At 42.8% G+C, this 22,489-nt stretch overlaps 1 protein-coding gene across 6 annotated transcripts in view; it reads right to left on the reverse strand.

Moving 5' to 3' along the window:
- Positions 1-22,489, reverse strand: part of pigk (phosphatidylinositol glycan anchor biosynthesis, class K) — a 178,237-nt gene that overhangs the window by 114,142 nt on the left and 41,606 nt on the right. For all 6 annotated transcript variants that reach the window (XR_011357963.1, XR_011357964.1, XM_069939300.1 and 3 more), the window contains exon 9: positions 14,494-14,666. Coding sequence is in view for 4 of the 6 variants with exons in the window: in XM_069939300.1 (XP_069795401.1) it covers positions 14,494-14,666 (173 nt within the window). In the remaining 2 variants the exon portion in view is untranslated. The remainder of the gene's footprint in view (positions 1-14,493; positions 14,667-22,489) is intronic.

Below are 22,489 nucleotides of genomic sequence, written 5' to 3' on the forward strand. Positions count from 1 at the left end.
CAGGATGTCTCCAGCATTGCCTTTCCTGTTCCCCATCATTGCAGACTCCATCATCAATCTATTTTAATGTTCTCTCACAGCACCTACTTAGGTAAATATAACACCTATGACAGGAGTGGCTACAGTCATGCCACCATCTTGAAATGAGAATTTAAAAGACTCTTAGACAGGCACATCGATGCAAGAAAAATAGAGGACTGTGGGTGTGAGGTAGGGAAGCTTAGTTTGTTGAGCACGTTTATATCGGGTGGCACAACATCGAAGGGACTGAACTGTGCTGTAATGTTCTATAGCCAACATGTATACACATACATTATATATGCGCATACATACGCATGCACTGTATATACTCATCAAATTTTCTGGGTCACTTTTTTAAATGTTAAATTTAATGGATTCGACTATTAATGTTACATTTGAGGGGCTGAAATTCACACTGGAATCCAAAATACTACATCATAGCAGAAGCCCAAATGACCTCAAAATGAATAAAGAACAAAAACACAATGAATTCAAGTAATTATACAGACTATTTGCTCTTTGTCCTGTGAGCCTGTGCTCATAAAGTCAAGGATCTTGAGCCAATTGACAGCTTTTCCACCACCTTTAAAAAGTGGGCACATGAAAGGCACTTTTCCACATGGAAATCAAAGAGATAAATTGCCACTGATTACAAAGCAAAATAGTTCAGATGCGGGAACTCCGAAAGAATGTACAGGAAATTGCTCAGCAGGTCACTTTTGATGTGTCTTTAAAGTACGTGGAGCTGCAGTGTGGGGGAAATGCAGGAATTAATTGGCACATTAATTGTAGAGTTCCAAAAGTTTAAAAAATGTGAACTTGATCCTCTGTTGCCAGACCCTCTTTAATGAATGTTTCGTTTATGGTTGTTTCACATCTTCTTTTGATCAAAATATTTCACTTCAAGATACAAGGTGGCAGACCAGTGAGGGGCTCTGCGGCTGAAGAGCACACGTGCGGCAGACTAAAGGCAATTTTGTGTCATGTTACATCTGCTTTATTACATGACAGTGAAAGAATCTTGAACATCTAGGTGTGAGTGGTGGGACCCAATTAAGCAGCTAACTGATGGGACCCTTCGCCTGTGGAATGAAGATCCTGCTGCTATCCCACGTGGAGCATCGTGAACTGGCATCATGGAGACAGGAGACTGGAACCTGGAGCAAAAGTAAAACAAGCTGCCAGAGGCAGTCATCTGAGGTAGGCAGGCCAACATTCTCTCATACCTTGGCTCAAGCCAGAAACGTTGGTTCTGCGTTTTTACATCAAAGACACTGTGTTGACCTGCTGAGCTTCTCCAGCATTGTGTGTTTTTAAACTTCAACCACGGTGTCTACAGACTTCCATGATTTATTTCTCTCTGCATTCTCTCCCCATTTACATTTGATTCCTTTCATTTTAATCTTCTGGTCAAAATGGACAATTTTCCCACATTATCCCATTTGCCATATCCTTGCCCACCCAAACTTTCATCTTTGTAAACTGCTACATCCTCTCCACAACTTAAATCAACACGTATTCACAGATTCAAGGCAAATAACTTTTAGCTGGCCAAATGATTGTTTCATGCCTTTAGTGAGATCAACACAGTGAAAAAGCTGTTGGAAAATAGGCACGTCGAGGCCATCTACTGGACACCAGAAACAAGTGAACGATCTGTGGTGCTGCAAAGACGATATCTTTGGGGTAGATCGGGGTGGCCAAATTTGCTTAATGTAAGAGCCACTTCAGATGCTTGAGAGCAATAAGACATGAAAATATATTACATACTCTTGCATGCGCATTTTGGTACAATTATATAAATATTAAGAAGGACATGTACATAAAAATATTTATTCATATATGTAGTTTTGAAATTGCTAACGTATTCATTTTGATAATCAAAAAATGCATATACCATATATACTTGTGTGATAGTTGAATTTTGTGGACCAATTTTAACTATTTCCCACATACTACTTTTTAACCACAGTAAGTACCTGTTGTTGCTTGGGGCATCAGGAGCTCAGATTGCCGGGACTGGGTAGTAGGTCTGCATTCGGGGGGTGTCAGGAGCTCGGATGGGTGGGCCGGAGGCTGGGATCAGGTGGTAGTTTGCGTTCTGGGTATCAGGAGCTCTGGTGGCCAGGACCAGATGGAAAGTCTGAGTTCGGGTGTCGGAAGCTCAGATGGGCGGATGGCCGGAGTCTAGGCAAGAGTCCACGAACAGGGTATAGGGAGCTCGGATGGGCAGGTGTCCGCGGTCAGGGCATCGGGAGCTTGGATGGGTGGATGGCCATGGTCTAGGCAAGAGTTCGTGGTCAATGTGTTGGGAACTCAGATAGGTGGGCGGCCAGGGTCTAGACGAGAGTCCGCGGACAGGGTGTAGGGAGCTAGGATGGCCAGGTGGCCAGGGTCTAGGTGAGAATCCACAGTCAGGGTGTCGGGACCTCAGATAGGTGGGTGGCGAGAGTCCGTGGTCAAGATATTGAGAGCTCCAGAGGGTGGGTGGGATTTAAGCGCGAGTCCTTGGACGGGGCTTGGAAGCTCCAGAGGGTGGGCTTACACTCCACTAATTTCACTGCCCGCAACAGACCCACAATCACACGATAACAATCCACATCTACTAACACTACCATTGTGAGTACCAGCTCACGATTCCTGTCTCAGCCAACATTTTCCAATAGCCGAACATTGTATGTCAGAGAGCTGCATGTGGCTCGCGCATGTGGCTCGCGACCCATGGTTTGGCCACCCCTGGGGTAGAGATTTGTCTACACAAATGCAGCCAGCATCCTCTGTACACTGTACCCGTTCATTAATTCAATGGTAGACATTGTAACTAAATATAAAGCAAAGCATATTAGGGACCCCCAATTTGCTTTGGACAGCAACCACTCATTCATGCAAAAAAAAATAATTTGCACAAGCTCGAGCAGCATCGGTGGCAAGGAATTGTCAACATTTCGGGTCGTAACACTGCATCAAAATGCTGACAAATCTTTCCCGCCACCCAAAGATGCTGCTGCGTCTGACGAGTTCCTCCAGCAGTTTGATTCATTTTGCTCCAGATCCCAGCCCCTCTTCTGTCTCAAAGACGACTTCCTGAACTTTTTAGACCGTCGACCCCTTCAGGGTCTATGTGACCCCTCATCGACGCCTAGGCATGGAATCTCAGCACTGGACAGTATGGGGGGCAAGGGTTTGGCTGGATGGGAGGGGCTGGATGGGGGTCACTGGGTAGCATGGCCAAACGTCCAATTTTAGGCCGGACAGTCCGGCTTTTGGGCCCTCTGTCCTCCGCCCAGCTTGACCTCGAGCTGGAGGTTAATTTGTCCTCCAGTTGGTGGTGTTGGCCCTACTCCACCAAATGGAGGACAAATTAAGGGGTAGAAAGGGCACTTACCTGTTAAATGCAGCATCCTGGGGTCCACAGGCTGTGCACGCCCATCTGGCGAATGCACGATGATGGGGGGAACATGACGGTGATGCTCGAAGTGCCAGATGCACATGAGCGATGAGGGGGAAGCATGACAGTGACACACAAAGGTTCATGGTGCTACAGAGTTCTGTGTTGTGCAATGGCTTATGTGTTGTGCGGTTTTATGTTAAAAAGTGACAGTTTGCCTTAGAGACCCAAGGTGAAGGTGGACTGCTGAGAGAGTGGGAGACAGACTGAGCATGTGCAGAAAATGATCTGGAAATTTCTGGACTTGGACGATAAATCACCACTGGGGGGGGTGCTATGGAGTGGAAGGAGGCCCAAAACATGACTCATGGTCTGGTGGACAATTTAGAATGTTGGGATTTCAAAAAAGGATGAACATTCCGAAGGCAGCCAGAAGGATCCGGACCAAGCCATGGTTCCTCTCTCTGCAACCAACACAAGACAACTTCCAATTTTGTGCTCTCTCTCTCTCTCTCTATCAAAGATCTTTTGGTTTCAGTTTACCAAACAAACAAAATTTTGTTTATGATCTTTGCTTCAGTTGAGATCGAAGTTTTGTGAGTCTTGTGTGTTTTGTGTTTGTTTTTTGTTTAAGTTTTTCTGTGGGCTGGTTGGAAATATAACTTAGACTTTAATTACATATGTTATATTTAGGCTGGGGAATTTATTAGTTTTACACTGTTATAGAGATTTGCATAGTATCCAGTGGGCATTGTTATAAAAGGAGGATTTTGAATTAAAGTTTGAAGGTGAATTTTTTGTTAATAAAGTAATTGTTCATCTTTACCCCTGTGTGATATGTTTTCTTTGTGGTTGCTGGTTTGATCTTGTAACAATGGTAAGTAAGCCTCCCCCTCCCTGTGCTAGACAAGGGTAGTAGAGAGTCGCTATTTTAATATGACACCTCCCTCCCCCACGTTATTGACCCTATTTCGACCCACTGGCATTTATCAACCCCCTGTATGGTCCCACCGACCCCTGGGGGTCGATATCGACCACTTTGGAGGTCCCTATCTTAACCTTTTACTTTATCTTGCATCCCACAAAAGGACATTTCTATCCAATAACAGAAAACACGTAGCACAACAGGAGGCCATTCCACCTTTCTCCTCTGGGCTAACCCCTTGGAAGAATCTTCCATTTAGTCCCACTTCCCTGCTCCAATTAAACAGCCAATTACATTTTAAAAGTACTTTAGATCACAAGACATAGGAGCAGAAATAGGCTATTTTGTGTATCGAATCTGCTCCACCATTTAACAGAAGAGAGGGACTTTGGGATCCAAATCCATTGCTCTCTCAAGGTCACTGTGCGGGTTGATAGGATAGTTAACAAGGCCTATGGGGTGCTGGGCTTCATTCATTGGGGATTGAGTTCAGGAGTCGTAAGGCAATGTGGAAGCTCTATAAATCTATGGTGTTCCGTGTAGATTGATCAGCAGATTAATCTACCCAGCGTTTTTAGTTTTACAACCATAAATTCCAATTTGTAGCATTTGCTTGTAAAAACCATCCACCATCTGCAGTCCATGGCTTCACATGACCCTGATTGGGAGGCTAAACAGGTCCTACACCTTGTCCAAGGGTGACCTGCAGGCTATTGGACAGAGCGCCTTACACCTCCCTTTGCTGAGCAATTGCGCAGCACCTACACCTAATGCTGAAACATTAGGGGCATTTAAGAGACTCTGAGACAGGCACACAGATGAAAGAAAAATAGAGGATTATAAGATACGGAGGGTTGAATTTTTTTTTGGGGGGGGGTAGGTGTATATAGGTCAGCACAACATTGTAGGCCAAAGGCCCTGTCCTGTGCTGTTATGTTCGATGTCAACATGAGCTCATTCCCACTCCGCCCCACTCCCCATACAGAGAAATTATTTTTTGATGTACATCCACTAATCTTTCCGAGAATAACTTTCTGCATAAAAATACTCTCCTCCTCCCCCTACTGGTTTTTTTGTGAACTACAATGATCTCCTCTGACTCCTATTACGACTGCGAGTGGAAGACCTTCTCCACTTATTTGCTATCACAAGGCACTTTGTAATTCAGCTCACCTCTTTAAATCTGCAGTTTAACTTGGAGCTGGATTTTCATTTTTAATTTCTTTATCAGTTCCGCTGTTCATTCAACGATAGTTTTGTTTATCCGTTCAATGCCCTCGATTGTTTTTGAAATGAGATTCAGAATAAAATTTGCATTTCTTAAGTAGTGCATACTGCACGGTGCAAATATTGGAGAGAAGTCAAGCTTATTAGCCAGGCTTAATAAGAGAAGAAAGATTGGTTTTAATTACAGAGCATATATCACATACCAGGTCACACCACCACAGTACTTCAGCAATTTGGTCACACACTGCAATTTCAGAAATGCGAGTTCACTTCTGCACAGCAACATCACACAAAGCATATTTGGATACGTGTAATCTATATTGGTGACATTGGATAAGAGATAACTACAGTAAAATACCCATTATCTGGCACCTGGGATAGGGAGATGCCAGAAAAGTGTATTTTCTGGTTGTTTGGTGACATTGGATAAGAGATAACTACAGTAAAATACCCATTATCTGGCACCTGGGATAGGGAGATGCCAGAAAAGTGTATTTTCTGGTTGTTTGGTGACATTGGATAAGAGATAACTACAGTAAAATACCCATTATCTGGCACCTGGGATAGGGAGATGCCAGAAAAGTGTATTTTCTGGTTGTTTGGTGACATTGGATAAGAGATAACTACAGTAAAATACCCATTATCTGGCACCTGGGATAGGGAGATGCCAGAAAAGTGTATTTTCTGGTTGTTTGGTGACATTGGATAAGAGATAACTACAGTAAAATACCCATTATCTGGCACCTGGGATAGGGAGATGCCAGAAAAGTGTATTTTCTGGTTGTTTGAGAATTACTCTCACAATGCCTAACTAATACACCTCCATTAAGAATAAAGTTTAAAACACAAAAACACAAACACAAAATACTATACTGTATTTACCCTGAACAAACTTTACTTACTAAATATAGAAGCCTTAAAGCATTTTACTTTATTTTCAGTCACATACTTTGAAAACATTAAATCTTCGCTGCATCTGCAGGTTCCTCCCCCTCTACGAAGCTGCCAGAAAGACTAACAATAATATTATAGATAATTAACCCCCTCCCCCCCCCCCCACCCCCGCCAGTTTACAGATAAAACCCCTGACCAGGGTGACTCAGCAGGGATAAGGAGGCACTTTTCGAGTCACCCCAACAGCGAGCGGCATCGGCCAGCACTTCATCCTGGGCGATGCCGTTGCTGTATCACAGACGTTTATTCAAACAGCTGCTATAAGCAAAGCACGACCAAGGCCCTCCACTGGCTGAGTATTTGCTCCCATCTTCACCAATGGTTTACCTATTACTTCAGAGAACATTTACTTTTACAATTTTAAACTTTTTAAAAATTTTATTCTTTTTTTTTAATTTTCCTCATTTTTTTTATGCCGGTTGCTTGAATTCTGGATGCCAAGGGTTTTACTGTATTAGGATATTAAGGAGAACCCTTCTGTTATTTTTTTTTGCAAACATATCAGGGAATTGTTTCCATCCACTCAATAAAGCAAATGAGAACTCAAATAAATGTTTCAACCAAAGAAAACATTTGTCACAAATGTGACATTTCTTTAGTACTACATTAAATCTCCAGTGGACATTTTGAGCTGAAGCCTCTGGAGCGAGGCTTCAGCTCAAACTCAGACCGAGCCAAGGGTTAACAGTGCTACTGCACCTAAACATGAGAGTCTACAGACGCTGCAACTGCTGTTCAGAAATGAGAAAGTCTCCACTGCCAACTTAAAACCTCCACATGAGCTGACTTTTGCAAATGATCTCATTCCAGCCTTGGACAATAAAACACTGACAAAAGAGCCAAACACCAGCAGTGAAATGAGAGTAATTGCCCTTGGCATTAAACCAGCATTGGATAGAGTATAGCAACACTGACCTCAGATAAACTGGATAAATGCTGGAGCAACTCAGCCAGTCTTGCAGCATCCATCGGAGGTAAATATATTTTACCAGCATTTCGGGCCTGAGCTCTTCTTCAAGGTATAAGCCTCCTCAGAATACAAACTGAAGAATGGCAGGGGGGTGGAGTCCAGACCAACAAAAGATGTTAATTGGATATGATAAGAGGAGAGGTGAGAATTGATTTCGACTCTGTGAAGAGATGGAGAATAAAGGGGGGAGGGAGAGAGAGAGATGGCGGAACAGCGACAGGGGAAGATGATTGGGGCGGGGGGGGGGGGGGTTCTAAAGAAAACGGCGAAGTCAATGCCATCCAGATGGAGGGAAACCAGACGGAAGATGGTGTTGTTCCTGCAATTTACAGATGGTTTCAGTCTGGCATGGACATGGACAGCAAAGGAATGGGTTGGAAAATTGAAATGTGTGGCCACTGGGACATCCACGCTATTGTGGCAGACAGAGCCAAGGTGCTCAACAAAGCGATCTCCAAGTCTGTACCCTGTTTCTCCAATGCATAGGAGAGTATTGTGACAGAATATACAGAGGTGTTTGGGAGATAAGTTGGGAAAGGTTTGCTAGAGCAGATCACACACAAACACCTTAAAACAAAGAATTTTTGCAAGAGCTTTTGCAGAGTGCTCAAAGACTTCAATAATGGAGTGTTGTTTGCAGAAGGCAACAAATGTAACAACAGGCAGTAGCAACTCTGGAAAAAGAGAATTTACTGTCTGGAAGGTCATGTGATCTTTGCAGGCAGAGAGGGAAAAGAGCAGGCTCTGCTCTCAGAGTTGGAGGGAGAGAGAGAGAGAGAGAGAGAGAGAGAGAGAGAGAGAGAGAGAGAGAGAGAGAGACACAGACTTCGGTTCCAGAGGGTCAAGCTGGCAAGCTTTGGAAGGCGGCCTAGTCAAAAGAGAGGACTGCCTGTCCGGTGTTTCCCTTGGAATAGGAGAGAGAGAAAGGAAATCTGTAGTGATCTGAAAGAAAGAGGTCATCATCTGGAGAACCCTGAAGGGGCAAGTTTTGTCAGCAAGACACCGGAGTGACTGATTAAAAAGGAATCAGTTGTGGATGTCCTGGTACAAGAAAAACTCTCTCTCCGAAAACCAACAAGAACCCTTCTGAGTGGTAACCATTTACCTGTTAAGCATCAAAAGCTGATGAACTTTATTAATGTTAACTTCTGCGCACAGTACAAGAATTGCCTGCAACCAGTGAGATTGGACTGTGAACCAAACAACTTTGCTGAACTTACACACACACACACACACACACACACGCTTAGAATTAGAAGGGGGTTAAGTAGGTTTAAGTGAGTCAGTGGTGCATGTCTGTCACTGCTGGGTTTTGGGGTCCTCTGGACTCGTAACAGTATGTAGTCTACTTTATATCCTCCAATATAGAGGAATGTAGTGGGAACCTGGGATAAAGCCTCCATTGGTGAAAACATACCTATCGGAAAGTAAGATGGTTGCGGGGGTTGGAAGTCAATCATCTCACCCATAGAACATCTCTGTTGGAGCTCATCAGGGGAAAGTCCAAGTCCCTCCTGTGCATCAATGACCTTCCTTCGGTTAGAAGATCTAAAGTAGGGATATTCACTGATGGTTCACACAACATTCAGTGCCATTTGTCAGTCCTCAGAAAATGAAGCAGTCCAATCCAATACAGGATCATAAGACCCTGAAGCAGAAATAGGCTATTCAGCCCATCAAGTCTGGCCTACCATTTAATTATGAACTGATCCATTTTCTCTCAGCCCAACTGCCCGGCCTTCTCCCCATAACCATTGATGCCCTGGCTAATCAAGAATCTATCAATCTCTACCCTGAATGCACTAAATAGCCTGGCTTCCACAAATGCCTGTGGCAACAAATTCCACAGATTCACCAACCTCTGGCTGAAGAAATTCTTCCGCATCTCTAAGAGGACGCCCTTCAATCATGAAGTTGTGCCCTAGGCTCTCTCACTATGAGAAACAACCTTTTTAACATCTACTCTGTCCATACCTTTCAACATTCAAAATGTTTCAATGAGATTCCCCCCCCCCCCCATTCACCTAAATTCCAATGAGAACGGGCCAAGCACTGACAAATGCTCCTCATGTGACCACCCTTTTATTCCCAGAATCAACAAGACTGAAAGAATGCAGAGGAGATTTACAAGGATGTTGCCAGGACTTGAGGAACTGAGTTAGAGGGAAAGGTTAAACAGATTAAGACTTTATTCACTGGAGTATAGAAGAACGAGGAGAGATTTGATCAAGGTATACAAAACTACAAGAGGTATAGGTACAGTAAATCCAAGTAGGCTTTTTCCAATGAGCTTAGGAGAGATAAAAACTGGAGGACAAGGGTTAAGGGTAAAAGGGAAAAAAATATACTTTAAATTTCAACCTATAGCATGGTAACAGGTCATTTTGGCCCACAAGTCCGTGCCACCCATTTTTACACCCAATTAACCTACAACCTACGTTTTGAAGGGTGGGAGGAAACTGGAGCCACTGGGGAAAACCCACGCAGGCACAGGGAGAACGTACAAACTCCTTACAGACAGCACGGGTTTCAAACCCCAATCATTGGTGCTCTAAAGGCGTTGCTCTAACCACTACGCTAATGGTGCAGCACAGACTAGAAGGGCCAAAGGGATTGTTTCTGTGCTGTAATATTCTAAGGTTCTATTCCTCATGTTGAGATAACAAACAGAATTAGTAATAAGCATGCTGGAGAGATGAAGCAAACACAAAATAAGTAATATACACTGGGGATCGATAGCATTCATTCCAGAGTATCAATACAGGGAAGAAAGGAGCTCCACAGAACAATGATTCTCATTATAAGAACTACCAGACACTGCATCCTTATAGATTGAAAACAAGGCAGCACATTGTTCATTTTCAAAGGACAGAAAAAAGACTCAGCATTCCAATTATTTTTTAAAAAATCCTGAATGCAATGATTGAATCAATTAACATGTCTTCTTTGGCTTGGCTTCGCGAACGAAGATTTATGGAGGGGTATGTCCACGTCTGCTGCAGGCTCGTTGGTGACTGACAAGTCCGATGCGGGATAGGCAGGCACGGTTGCAGCGGTTGCAAGGGAAAATTGGTGGGTTGGGTGTTGGGTATTTCCTCCTTTGTCTTTTGTCAGTGAGGTGGGCTCTGTGGTCTTCTTCAAAGGAGGCTGCTGCCCGCCGAACTGTGAGGCACCAAGATGCACGGTTGGAGGTGAGATCAGCCCACTGGCAGTGGTTAATGTGGCAGGCACCAAGAGATTTCTTTAAGCAGTCCTTGTACCTCTTCTTTGGTGCACCTCTGTCTCGGTGGCCAGTGGAGAGCTCGCCATAAAACACGATCTTGGGAAGGCGATGGTCCTCCATTCTGGAGACGTGACCCACCCAGGGTGACCCAATTAACATGTACTAACTCAGGAAATATCAATGCACAAGACACAGAATAAAAATTATTATCGTAGAAAGCAATGTAAACAAATTGCATCCAGCTGAGGGGGAAATTGATTTGCGAGGTCAGAAAACACAAGGTGATTCGAATAAAATACGGGTGGGGTGGGAAAACAAAAACTTTATTGAGAGTATGTGTACTCCACAGAGCTGATGAAGCCAAAAGATCCTTTCAGATGTTAAGACACTGACGACCCAAGCAAGTCACTGAAATTGTCACAATATTTTAGCAACATATCCAAAGAGTAAAACCATAGTGTAACATGGCGATTGCAAAATTCTTAATGGTGCAACAGACTGCAACATTTTCAGATATAAAATTGAAAAAATGAAATATCATAAAGTGTAACAAAAATATTGAAATTTGTTTGCAACTATTTACAACTTTCACACCAGAGGGAGCTCTCTGTACCTGTCTTTGACACTACAGATGGTCTGTGACATACATCCGAGTTTTGTTCTAACCAACTGGTTGGATCTCGATATGGACGCAAGTCTAGGCACGTTACTCTGGCCCGACGTGCTCTTAAACAGACTTCGTCTGAGGCCCAGCCTGCCTGGCACTGTAAAGACCCGTTGTCCACCACCACTGCCACCTGGACTGCGCTCACCTCCCCCCACCTCGAACACCAGGTCCGTTGCTGCCTTCTTGACCCAAAAACTGAACACTTTTAGTGGAAGCGGAGTCTCTGCGCCCTCCCGTGGCCGTCGCCACGTTGGTCTTTCAAAATAAACAGTGTCTGGATCCATAGGAACTGACGTGTAATTTTTATATCTAAATTTTTTTTTAAATTTATACAGTAATTTTTTTCAGACGTAAGTCGCATCGGTTGTAAGTAGGGGACCACCTGTATATCCAAAGGTCTTCTATTAAACGTATTAGTAAAATGATTTTATTCCCAATCTCCTCCTTGTGGCCTCTCTGATTGGATCTCTCCTATTCGACACCTTTCATGGATTATTATATTTTCTCTTTCCTGCTATTGTGGATTTACAGGTTGTTCAATAAGCAGAACACCACTGCGCGCCAGAGACCCGGGTTCGAATCCAGCTCTATCTGTAAGGACTTTGTACGTTTTCCCAGTGTCTGTGAGGATTTCCCCCACCTATATTCCAGTTTCCTCCCACCTTTCAAAATTGTACAGGGGTTGTAGGTAAATTGGTGTATTTGAGGAGCACAGGCTCGTGGGCCAGAAGGGTCTGTTACCGTGCTGTATGTCTAAGTTTTTTTAAAAATAATTATTGTTGTTATATCTTGTGTTTCTGTTGTGGCTGCAGCAAGAATTAGGAATTTTGTGCATTTGTGCAGGGTACTCGTGTGTATGACAATAAACTCTCGTCGTCTTCTCCAGTCAAAAAATTATCAAATCCATATTTTTTGGACCAACCAGATATTGTGGGTATTCTGAAGTGAGCGACATCCCTTCTGACCAAAGCCTTTCCAAGTCACGGTTATATTGAATGCTTATCAAAGGAAAAGCAGCTCCAAAAAATACAAGTTCAATCACAAACTAATGTAAAATGCGAGAGTCTGCAGACACTGTGATTGAAATAAAAATACAAATGCTGGAGAAACTCAGCAAATCAAGAATACTTTAAATAGTAAAGATAACCAACGTGTCGGTGTGCCCTTCATCAAGGTATTGAAGGGCTCAAGCCCGAATCGTTGTCTATCTTTACTATTTAAAGTATTCTTGATTTGCTGAGTTTCTCCAGCATTTGAGTTTCATTTCAATGCAGATCTAATGCCAGTTTGAATGACTTCATGCACCTCCTGAATATTCATTACCTCCACCTGCTGCTATGCACCATCTGCAAGACCACAAAACAACTAGTCAAGCCTCTCCAACAGCGTCGCCCAAATGTGTGGCTTCCACAACTAGAAAATACAAACTCAGTAACAGCATAAGGTGTCTCCTCCTATGCGTATCAAGTCATTAGAAACACAGATATGCAGGAGGAGCTCAGCAGCATTCATAGGAGGGAAAGACATATAAGTGATGTTTTGGGGCCTGAGCCCTTCTTCAAGGTATGAAGAACACATACCTTGAAGAAGGGCTCAGGTCTGAACATCAGTTATAGATCTTTCCCTCATATGGACGCTGTGAGACCTGCTGAGTTCCTCCAACATTTCTGTGTTTTTACAATCACAGACTTTTGTGCTTCACTGTACTAAGTCATAACCTATTTTTGACTTTAAATGTCTCACACTTTTTCCCATTGTCCCGGTTTAAACACTGGATTCTGGAAATACCTCATTGCAAGAACTGCACCAATGAAACAACTAGCCACCAGGGAATTTAGGAACAAGTGTTACATGTAAACTTTGGCAAGTAATGCTCAGATTCCAGGGAAGAATAAAATTGTCTGGATTATTGATCCAGCATTCCAAGCACTTCTAACACTATCTGTGTACAACATTACTGCATAGAAACAGGCACTTCTGCCTATCTAGTCCGTGCTGAGCTATTATTCCACGAGAGACATAAACTCTATGCAGTACAGGTGCAATCCTCCACACCTCTCCCATCCATGTATCTATCCAATCTTCTCTTAAACGTTCCAACTGTGTCACAATGCTCTGGTAATCTATTTAGTCCAATCTATGCTGCAATACATTCTTGGTTGAATGGAGTTCCATTAATATATGTAGTATACATTGAGTCACTGGAAGAAATAGTGATCTATGCACAATGCCCTTAGATTGGCATGGTTCAACATCATGTAATAAGATGGTCTAAGAAACTCTGAGAACTCTTGATTTGGATATTAATTAAATTAAATCAACGATAGGTCAATATTATCCCTTAAATAACAAGTGTTTAATTCGAGTTTCCAATTGATTGATGAAGTCCCTATATGACACATTAATTAACATCAATGCCATCTCATTTAGATAATTTCATATTAACACAGGTGGTTGATACAGAGTGGGACAGCTGGCTGTGTTTGGACATCATTAATAATGTAGCAAAAGCTTTGCTGTCCAATTGATAGGAACATTTACACAAAGGAAATTCATCAAGTGGAAACTTTAAAAAATTTTTAAAGTTAGACTTTTAAAGTAAGAGGCCCTCTGGCCCACAAGCCCAGGACACCCAAATACCACGCTTTGAAGGGTGGGAGAAAACTGGAGCGCCCAGAGGAAACCCATGCAGACACAGGGAGAATGTACAAACTCCTTACAGACAGTGTCAGATTCAAACCCGGGTCACTAGTGTTGCATTGCGCTAACCGTGATGGCAACCATGCCTTTCAATGGTTAACTTTAATTTTGGTAGACATCATCTTTTTGAACATTGAACACACAGCTGAATGTACCCAATGGCAAGGGTCTTAATCTTTTCAAATCCAGTTCCATTTTCCAGAACCATTTTAGACAGTGCTCCACTGCTTTTTGGTATAGGTGTGGTGGAATATCTCCCTGGCAAAGTGCTTCTTTTATCCCATTTCTGATTTTTCCATTTGTCTATTTACCATTGGATTGGTCTGGAAAAAGCAGCAAAAGGTTCATGTATTTATTTCCCAACAGCATCAATCTCCAGACAACTAATGGGGTAAGCACAGACAGACAGCACACTTACCTCTGTTCACTTTCGGTGTCATTTGGTGTCAACCGAATGACATCGGTCGTTATCTCCACCTTGCGCACACTACCGAAGAAATCCGTGATGAGAACATCGCTGGGGTTCCTTTGAAACAGGTCAGTCCTGTGCCCCGGGGTAGAAACACACCGGCTGGTGGGGCAGACTTTGAACTGGAAGACAACAGAAACCATCAGTAATGGGAGGGGGAGAAAGAATTCCTTGCAAATTAGAATAAAATACGAGTTTTCAAAGACTGACAAGTGCACAGGATAGGAAGCCCACTGTTGGCCCTTATTTGTGTGGCAATTATATGTCAATATTCCTTTTAGCAAAGTAATGCCACTATATTTAGGAAAAGGGCTATTGAACCCATACGGCCATTCAGTTTGGCCAACCATGCCTCAATACATTCTCCTTTGTATTTGCTTCCATGAACCAAAGGTCATGGTTCAAATCCCATTTTCAGAGAAGATTAAAGCCCAGACTCACAGCATCAGTGCAAAGAAAATGCTAACTTTTAAATTAACCATTGAACCAAAAACCTGCCTGGTGTGGACAAGGACAAAATGAATCTCACGGCTTGGTGCAAAGAACAATGGGATCATCCCTCTCACCCAGTGACCATTTTATCCATCAATTAATGTCACAGAAACGGACTTGCTTGGTGTGTTCACTCAACCATTGTGATCGCTGGACGCAATTCCTTTTTCACTTCAAGTAAATTGCTTAATAAGCTGCAAAGTGCTTTCATGCACAATATGAATTCAAATACTAAACGTCAGTCATTTCTGGGTTTAAAACCAGAGCTTCCAGGCTCTTCCAACCAATAGTATCCAAGCTCTCACTTGGAATGCATTGTTATCAATGGAGAGGAACAGTCTGGCAGTTCCAAAGGCTTTGAACATCAAGAAGACTGTGCCATTATTTCAAGAATGGAATCAATTAAAGCCCCAACCAACATTCCCTCATGTACTACCCCCCCCCCCCCCCCCACCAAGACCACTCGTAAATTGGAAGAACAACACTTGATCTTCTGCCTGGCATTAACATCGATATCTCTGATTTCTGCTAAACTACTCTTGTGACAGAGTATTTAGAGGTGGTTTGGGATGATTGTTAGAGCAGGTCGCACACACACATTTTAAACCAGAACTTTTGCAAAGTGCTATTTTGAAAAACGGCAACACGGTAGCAACATACAGCAGAAGCTTGTCTGGAAGAGCATGTGATCGCAGGCAGAGGTAGAGCAGCTTTGCTCTCAGAGAGGGAGGGAGTGAGTGAGAGAGAGAGAGGAGAGACAGAAACTTTGGTTCCAGAGGGCCAAGCTGGCAAACTTTGGAAGACTGCCTGGCCAAAAAAGAAGACTGGCTGTCTGAAAGGAACTCTGTGGTGACCTGAAAGAAAGAGGATCATCTGGAGAACCCTGAGGGAGGCAAGTTTCGTCAGCAAGACTGATTAAAAAGGAATCAGGTGCAGATGTCCTGGAACAAAGAAATCTCTCTCTGAAGACCAACAAGAACCCTCCTGAGTGGTAACCATTTGCCTGTTAAGCACCAAAGCCTGGTGAACTTCTGTGCACAGTACAAGAATTGCCTGCAACCAGTGAGATTGGACTGTGAACCAAAGAACTTTTTACACTTATATACACATTACACACACATGAGCTTAGAATTAGAGGGGGGGGGTTAAGTAAGTTGATAGTAATAAGTTAAGGTTTGATTCTGTTTTCATGTGCAAAGATAATTAAAAGCAACTTTTGTTTAAGTTATCCTTTGTCATGGTGCATATCTATTGCTGCTGGGTTTTAGGGTCCTCTGGACTCCGTAACACTCTCCATTCTCTCTCCCTCCCCTTTGCCTTCTTTCCCTTAGCTCTCCACCCCCTTCCCTCTCCATTCATAGAGCCATCCCACCTCCTCCTATTTGCTGCTCTGCCCTCCCTCCCTTATCTACCCCTAACCTCCTGCCTTTGGATTTGTGTTCCTCCCCCTACACCTCACTTCCCCCCACCCCCCACCATTTTGCTCAGATGCCTGCCGACATTTTTCCGTACCTTGATGTAGGGCTCATAAAGGACATTATTTGACCTGCTGATTTTCTCCAGCATTGTGTTTTTACACCAACATTCCCTCACTCAGTACAGGTGAATCAGCCCCTGCTGTTCCAATGGCCCAGTAATGCAAGACAATTATCAAGGCAATAAATTACAGAACAATATTTTGTGATTTCAAAACATTTAAATGCAGGATTATTGAACTTTTAATTGCTTCTTTTTTTTAAAAAAAGTCTACTTATTATAACTTACTAATCAATAAAGGGACCAGTGCCACACTGATCCATTGAAGCAAAGATACTTTGATCTTTGATTCAGTTAATACCAAAACTATGCCTCTTTGAAAGGACAATCTAAATGCTCACACATACCTTTTTATCCAAAGTATAAAGCAAACCTTACAACAGTCATCTTCCCTTTAGAAGCGAGGGTTTGTGTGTGAGCACGTACATTAAGTGTCAAGGACAAAAATGAGTCTTTGTTTCCTCCTACGCAGGTGCCCAACCAACCTCTCACCTGAACAGCAGTTACCTTGACGAACAAATAGACAGTAACCAGCGAGGGCAAACAAGAAACAGGGGTCCTTCTTGGGTTAAGGATATGAGTTTCTTTATTAAACTAGAGAAAATCAAATACACACTAAAAGGATCCATTGGAAAACTTTGTCCTTTATGGTTTTCTTTTACCTCTCTGAATTACGAGTGCTTTTAGAGAAAAGGACCAACTGTGAAACAGTTGTCCCATTACCATCGGTAAATACATCAATGATACTGTCAGCAAAGGTACCAAGATGGTCAGGGGGGTGGGGAGCCAGGCAAGTATCTGAGGGTGAACACTTATGTCTATGTGTGATGGTTTTTCGGTTTAAAAAAAAAGAAAATAGGAACACAATGTACAATGTGTAGAGAGTTGTTTATTGATGCTCAATAAGTTTAATTTGAAAAAAGAGCAGACTAAAAAGCAAGAAGAAGAAAAAAGTCACGATACCAGGGAATCGCACAGAGGAGCAAAGCCATTCAGTTCATCTTTCTCCTGGATCTGCCAGTTTCTTAATAACTCCAACATTACAGGAGTTAAAAAAAACAGTCGGGGCTCAAAAAATGGCACTTTCCATTCAAGCCGAATTGCCACACCAGCCAAAATCTTCCCTCAAAAGTTGGCATGAAAACACTTGGCTGACTCTCAGTAATTCTTCGACCAGAATTAATGAGTAGACATTATACCCTCTTACAACCATGAATGTTGCACTATTGCCAAAATAAGATGAGCTTTAATATTGCTACATTCATGTCCTTGGGAGCATCAAAAACAGCGAGAGAAATAGTAAACTATGCAGATACCGTACACATCGTTGTATAGGACAATCAGCAAAATTTAAAATTTTCACCTTAGAAATCAGGCTCATTCTATAAGCTAGGTCTCAATTATTTGCTTGAGGACAAAGTCGTAACACCACCACCACCATCTTCTTGCTGGCTCCGAAGCAATCTCGTGCATGCCCTGTTAGTTATTTACAAAGTCTCAGCCCTCCTCAGTGGGGTCCGTCTGCCCAGTTCAACTGCTGTCAGCTCTGTGCAGGCTTTAAGCAGCCTGTTACAGGAGCCAGCGGGTTTATTTTAAAATATCCAAATAAAATTTAAACCTTTAAATGATAATTTGTCATGAAAATATTGATTTGCTTCTCACACCATCCACTGGTCAGCGTGAAGTGCTGCATTTGGGGTGGCGTCTTGTTCAAAAGGTATCGCTCAAAACCAACATTTTAGGTGGAAATTCCAGGAGTCGTCCTATTCGGAGTCATCCTGTACAAAGGAATATGCAGTGAATTAAGAAAAACAAAAAAAATCGGCGATGGCATTGTGCAAGAGAATGTTAACCAGGACTCCAATTAATATAGACACAGGAATATTTAAAACTATTAAAGGAACTGACAAGACCAATGGAAAGCACAAAGGGCTAAATGATTACACCCAGTTGTTCTGACATCCACCATCATAATGTGCTTTGAGAGGCTGATCACGGCTCACTTCAACCCCAGCCTCGATCAATTTGCTCACTGGCCAAACACGTGCAATGCAGACACCTTCTCCCTGGCCCTTCACTCATCCCTGAGTCATCTGGTCACCAAGGTCACCAACGTCCGGCATCTGCAGCAGCCATTTTCAACCTTTTTTTTTGGCTATGGTCCCCTTAGGATTCTGCACAACGTTTATGGGTGTTGTTTTCGTGCCAGTTTTTGAGGGAAGATTTTGGCTGGTGCGGCAATTCAGCTCGAATGGAAAGCAACATTTTTTGGTTGGTAGGTCTCAAAGGCAAGGACTCTGGGCAGTTTTTGTAGTGAAGGATTTTATTTACATACACACATGCGCACAGTTTACAGCAGCCATTAAAAAGTAATAAAGAACATGGGAAAAGTAGCATGGGAACACACACATACACACATACAATGAACTGGTACATACAACAACCAAGGGAAAATCACTACAATCCATCACCCCTTGACTCAGTGCAGGCACAGCTCTATGCTACAAGAGACACTAATTAAATGCTCCCAACCCTTTTAACAGCGCACATCTTTCCAATGGTTTCTCCAGTGCCCTTCCAAATTTCTAGGCCTGGAGTGAAGCAGGGTGGACACAAGCTAGCAAAGAGAGAGAACAAAGAACACATGGAACCTTGGTAGTGCTGGAGGGTCCAGCCTAGGTCATTAGCAGAGTCCAATGGCTCAGTGCCAGGAGGGTTAATCCAATTACCACAGCCAATGGCCCAAGGCCAAGTACAGGCAGGCTGGAGAGTCCAGACCAGGTAATTTACAAGGTACCAACGGCAAGGTGTGCACTAATGGGTGGGGCGGGACCAAACCTTGACTGGCAGCTGGTATGCCCTCCGACTAGGTAGGGGGCAGTGCTGTCATGTGACAATCACAACCCTTCCCAATACAATGGGCCACTTTCCCTGTGAAGCAATCAAATTTAGGTTTCTTCCGTACTTCTCTCCTACTGACTACACAATAAAAAGCGCAATATTTATGTTGCACAAGGCGAAAAGAAAACAAGGCTTTTGTTTAAATGTATTGTGGCCCCAGGGGGAAGAGGGGGCCTAGGTACCGCATTGAGAATGACTGGTCAACAGCAATGGCTTCAATACCATAATCACAAGATATAGGAGCAAAAGTAGGCCAATCAACCCATCATAATCGCAGAAAACCCATCCCCAAACTTTAACATCTTGGCCTCAGCACCAAAATCCATGACTTCCTGTTGTTACGGGCCCAGAGGACCCCAAAACCCAGCAGCAATAGATATTCACCATGACAAGTGGTTACTTAAACATGCGTTACTTTTAATTTTCTTTAAACATAAAAACAGGATCAAACTTATTACTATTAACTTAACCCAACTTAACAGCCTTCTAATTCTAAATACACGTGTATATAATGTGTATAAGTTCAGAAAAGTTCTTTGATTCACAGTCCAATCTCACTTCTCGCTCCTCCAAGTACCAGGGGTTGTAGGTCAATTGGGTGTAATTGGGGCAGCATGGGCTCATGGCTGAAAGGGCCTGTACCATACTGTATGTCTAAATTTTTTTAAAGTTAAATTTAAAGACTAAGATAGAAGAGGTAAAATTACACATTTAAAGGGGGGGGGGGAGGGAAGGAACACCTTGGTGATGGAAGGACAGGGAGGTGGAGAGAAAGGTAAAGGGATGTCCAGGTTTTTCTTGTTCACACAAATCTAATCAAATTACCTCCCAATAAATCTAGTTTTAATTATCAGTAACATTTTGGAAGGAGTTATTGACAAGTGGCAGTTACTCTCCAATAGCCAGTGGAAGTTACAGCAAACTAAGGGATAAATCTCTTAAAGCAATGATTATCAACCTTTTTCTACTCACATCCCACTTTAAATCATCCCTTACGATCCACAGAGCACCTCTGGTATCGGTGTCCTAAAACCACTATCCTAAAGCAACTAAAGGGTGGCATGGTTAGTGTAGTGGTTAGAACATCGCTATTGCATCATCAGGGACCCGGGTTTGAATCCTGCACTGTGAGGGGTTTGTACAGGGGTGCAGTGCTGCCGGAGTTTGTCAGAGCCCCACTCCAACACCTCAGGGAACAGGTCCATGCACCTCATGGGGCCTCGTCGCAGTTTTTGGTTAGCTCTGGCGCCTAAAAAATTAGCACTGCACCCCTGAGTCTGTACATTCTCTCCATGACTGCATGGGTTTCCTCCAAGTGGTCCGGTTTCCTCCCATGTTCCAAAGACATAGTGTTAGTAGGTTAAAGAATCACATGAATGGATTTGGGTGGTGCGAGCTTGTAGGACAAAAGAGCCTGTGGCCGAGCTGCATCTCTAAATAAATTTTTAAAACTCAGAGAGAAAAATATACAAGGAGAGATCCCAAACAGACCAGCTAAAGCTAACCTAGCTTATAAGAGGCAGAAATATGGCCTTTCGAGGATGCTACCCACAGTAACAGATGTTGGTAGCTAAATTACAATCACTTAGATATTAACAATGGAACAACACGTCTAACCCATTCGTGAACCTAGAGGTGCTAGAACCCAGAGGAATGAAAGTAGGAAGTACTTCTTCAGACAGTGATTGAAACCTTCCCAAAATATTGCTCAGTATGATCGAAAATTTCAGATTAATTTGCAAGAGTGACAATACTTCAAGTTGACCGTGGAGCTCTCTTGGTCCATTTAGACAGGATAACAATTTAATGCAGGTTTTTTTTTCCATTCCGCCTTCTATCCTGTGCATTCCTCCTCCCATAGATGTGAGAATGGTTTATCTGAGAGGGATTTGCAGAGCAGACTCAATGGGCTGAGTGGCCTATTTCTGTTCCTTTATCTCGTGATCCCGTGCATTCCTCCTTCCATTCCACACGTCCTCTTTCTCATTCCACACTTCACCGGATGTTTACTTATTGAATGCACTATTTTCAATAAATTACACTGAGAAAACCAGTTTCTTCAAGGGAAATTGAAAATTCATGCCCCAAAACTTAACAGAGGCTTGGGTGAAGGATGAAAGGTGACTTAATGGAGATATAGAGGATTATGAGGGGCTTAGATAGGGTGGACAGCCAGCATTTAATACCAGAGGACAGCTGTTTAAGGTGAGTGGAAAAGAGGTAAGGAAAGATGGGTGGAGGATGGTACAGTAGGGACATTCAGAAGCCTCTTAGATACATGAATGTCGGAAAAATAGCGAGCTACGGGTACGAGGTAGGAAAATAATAGATCACTGTGGAGTAGGTTTACATAGGCCGGCATAACTTCATGGGTTGAAGGACCTGTACTGTGCTGTAATGTTCTATGAAACAGCAAGATGCAAAATTATTTCTGCACATGACACCTTCCTCAGTCAATCCCCATCGCTGCTGCTCAACCCTCCCACCCATGTAAACTAGCTGGCAAATTAGATTGCTTTCACTTTCAGGTGCACTTTTAGACCATTTTTCCGTGTTAAGTCAATCTCTTTTATCCTTGAATTTCTCAGGAAAGAAGGTTTTGCCCAATCAGAAATAATATGTGCCAGTTTTTAAAAGGACAAAGGAGCCCAAAAATAACTTGCATTTACATATCGCTGCTGCATGAAACAAATGCATTAGGGATTAGTTGTTGTTAAGAACACACAGTGATGGCTTTTATTTCACTGTGTGCTTTTTCTACTAAAATGTAGGTCATTTTAAGAAGAACGAAACTGCACTCAGTCTGAGCTCTGAAGCTTCCTGCTGGGAGAATTAAGTCTTCTCTTTCATCAGATATATCACTTTGTCAAGACAGTCCAGCATTGTACTTTTGGAGGACAGCAGGTGGGTATTTAGTCACTAAGCAACACCCAATTTGATGGCATTGATATAGCAATGCTACTGCAGATTCCTGGAATAATATTCAATTCACAAAATGTTCCTCTAGTTAATGAGA

Source organism: Narcine bancroftii, chromosome 5 (genome assembly GCF_036971445.1).
Source record: "Narcine bancroftii isolate sNarBan1 chromosome 5, sNarBan1.hap1, whole genome shotgun sequence".
NCBI lineage: Eukaryota > Metazoa > Chordata > Chondrichthyes > Torpediniformes > Narcinidae > Narcine > Narcine bancroftii.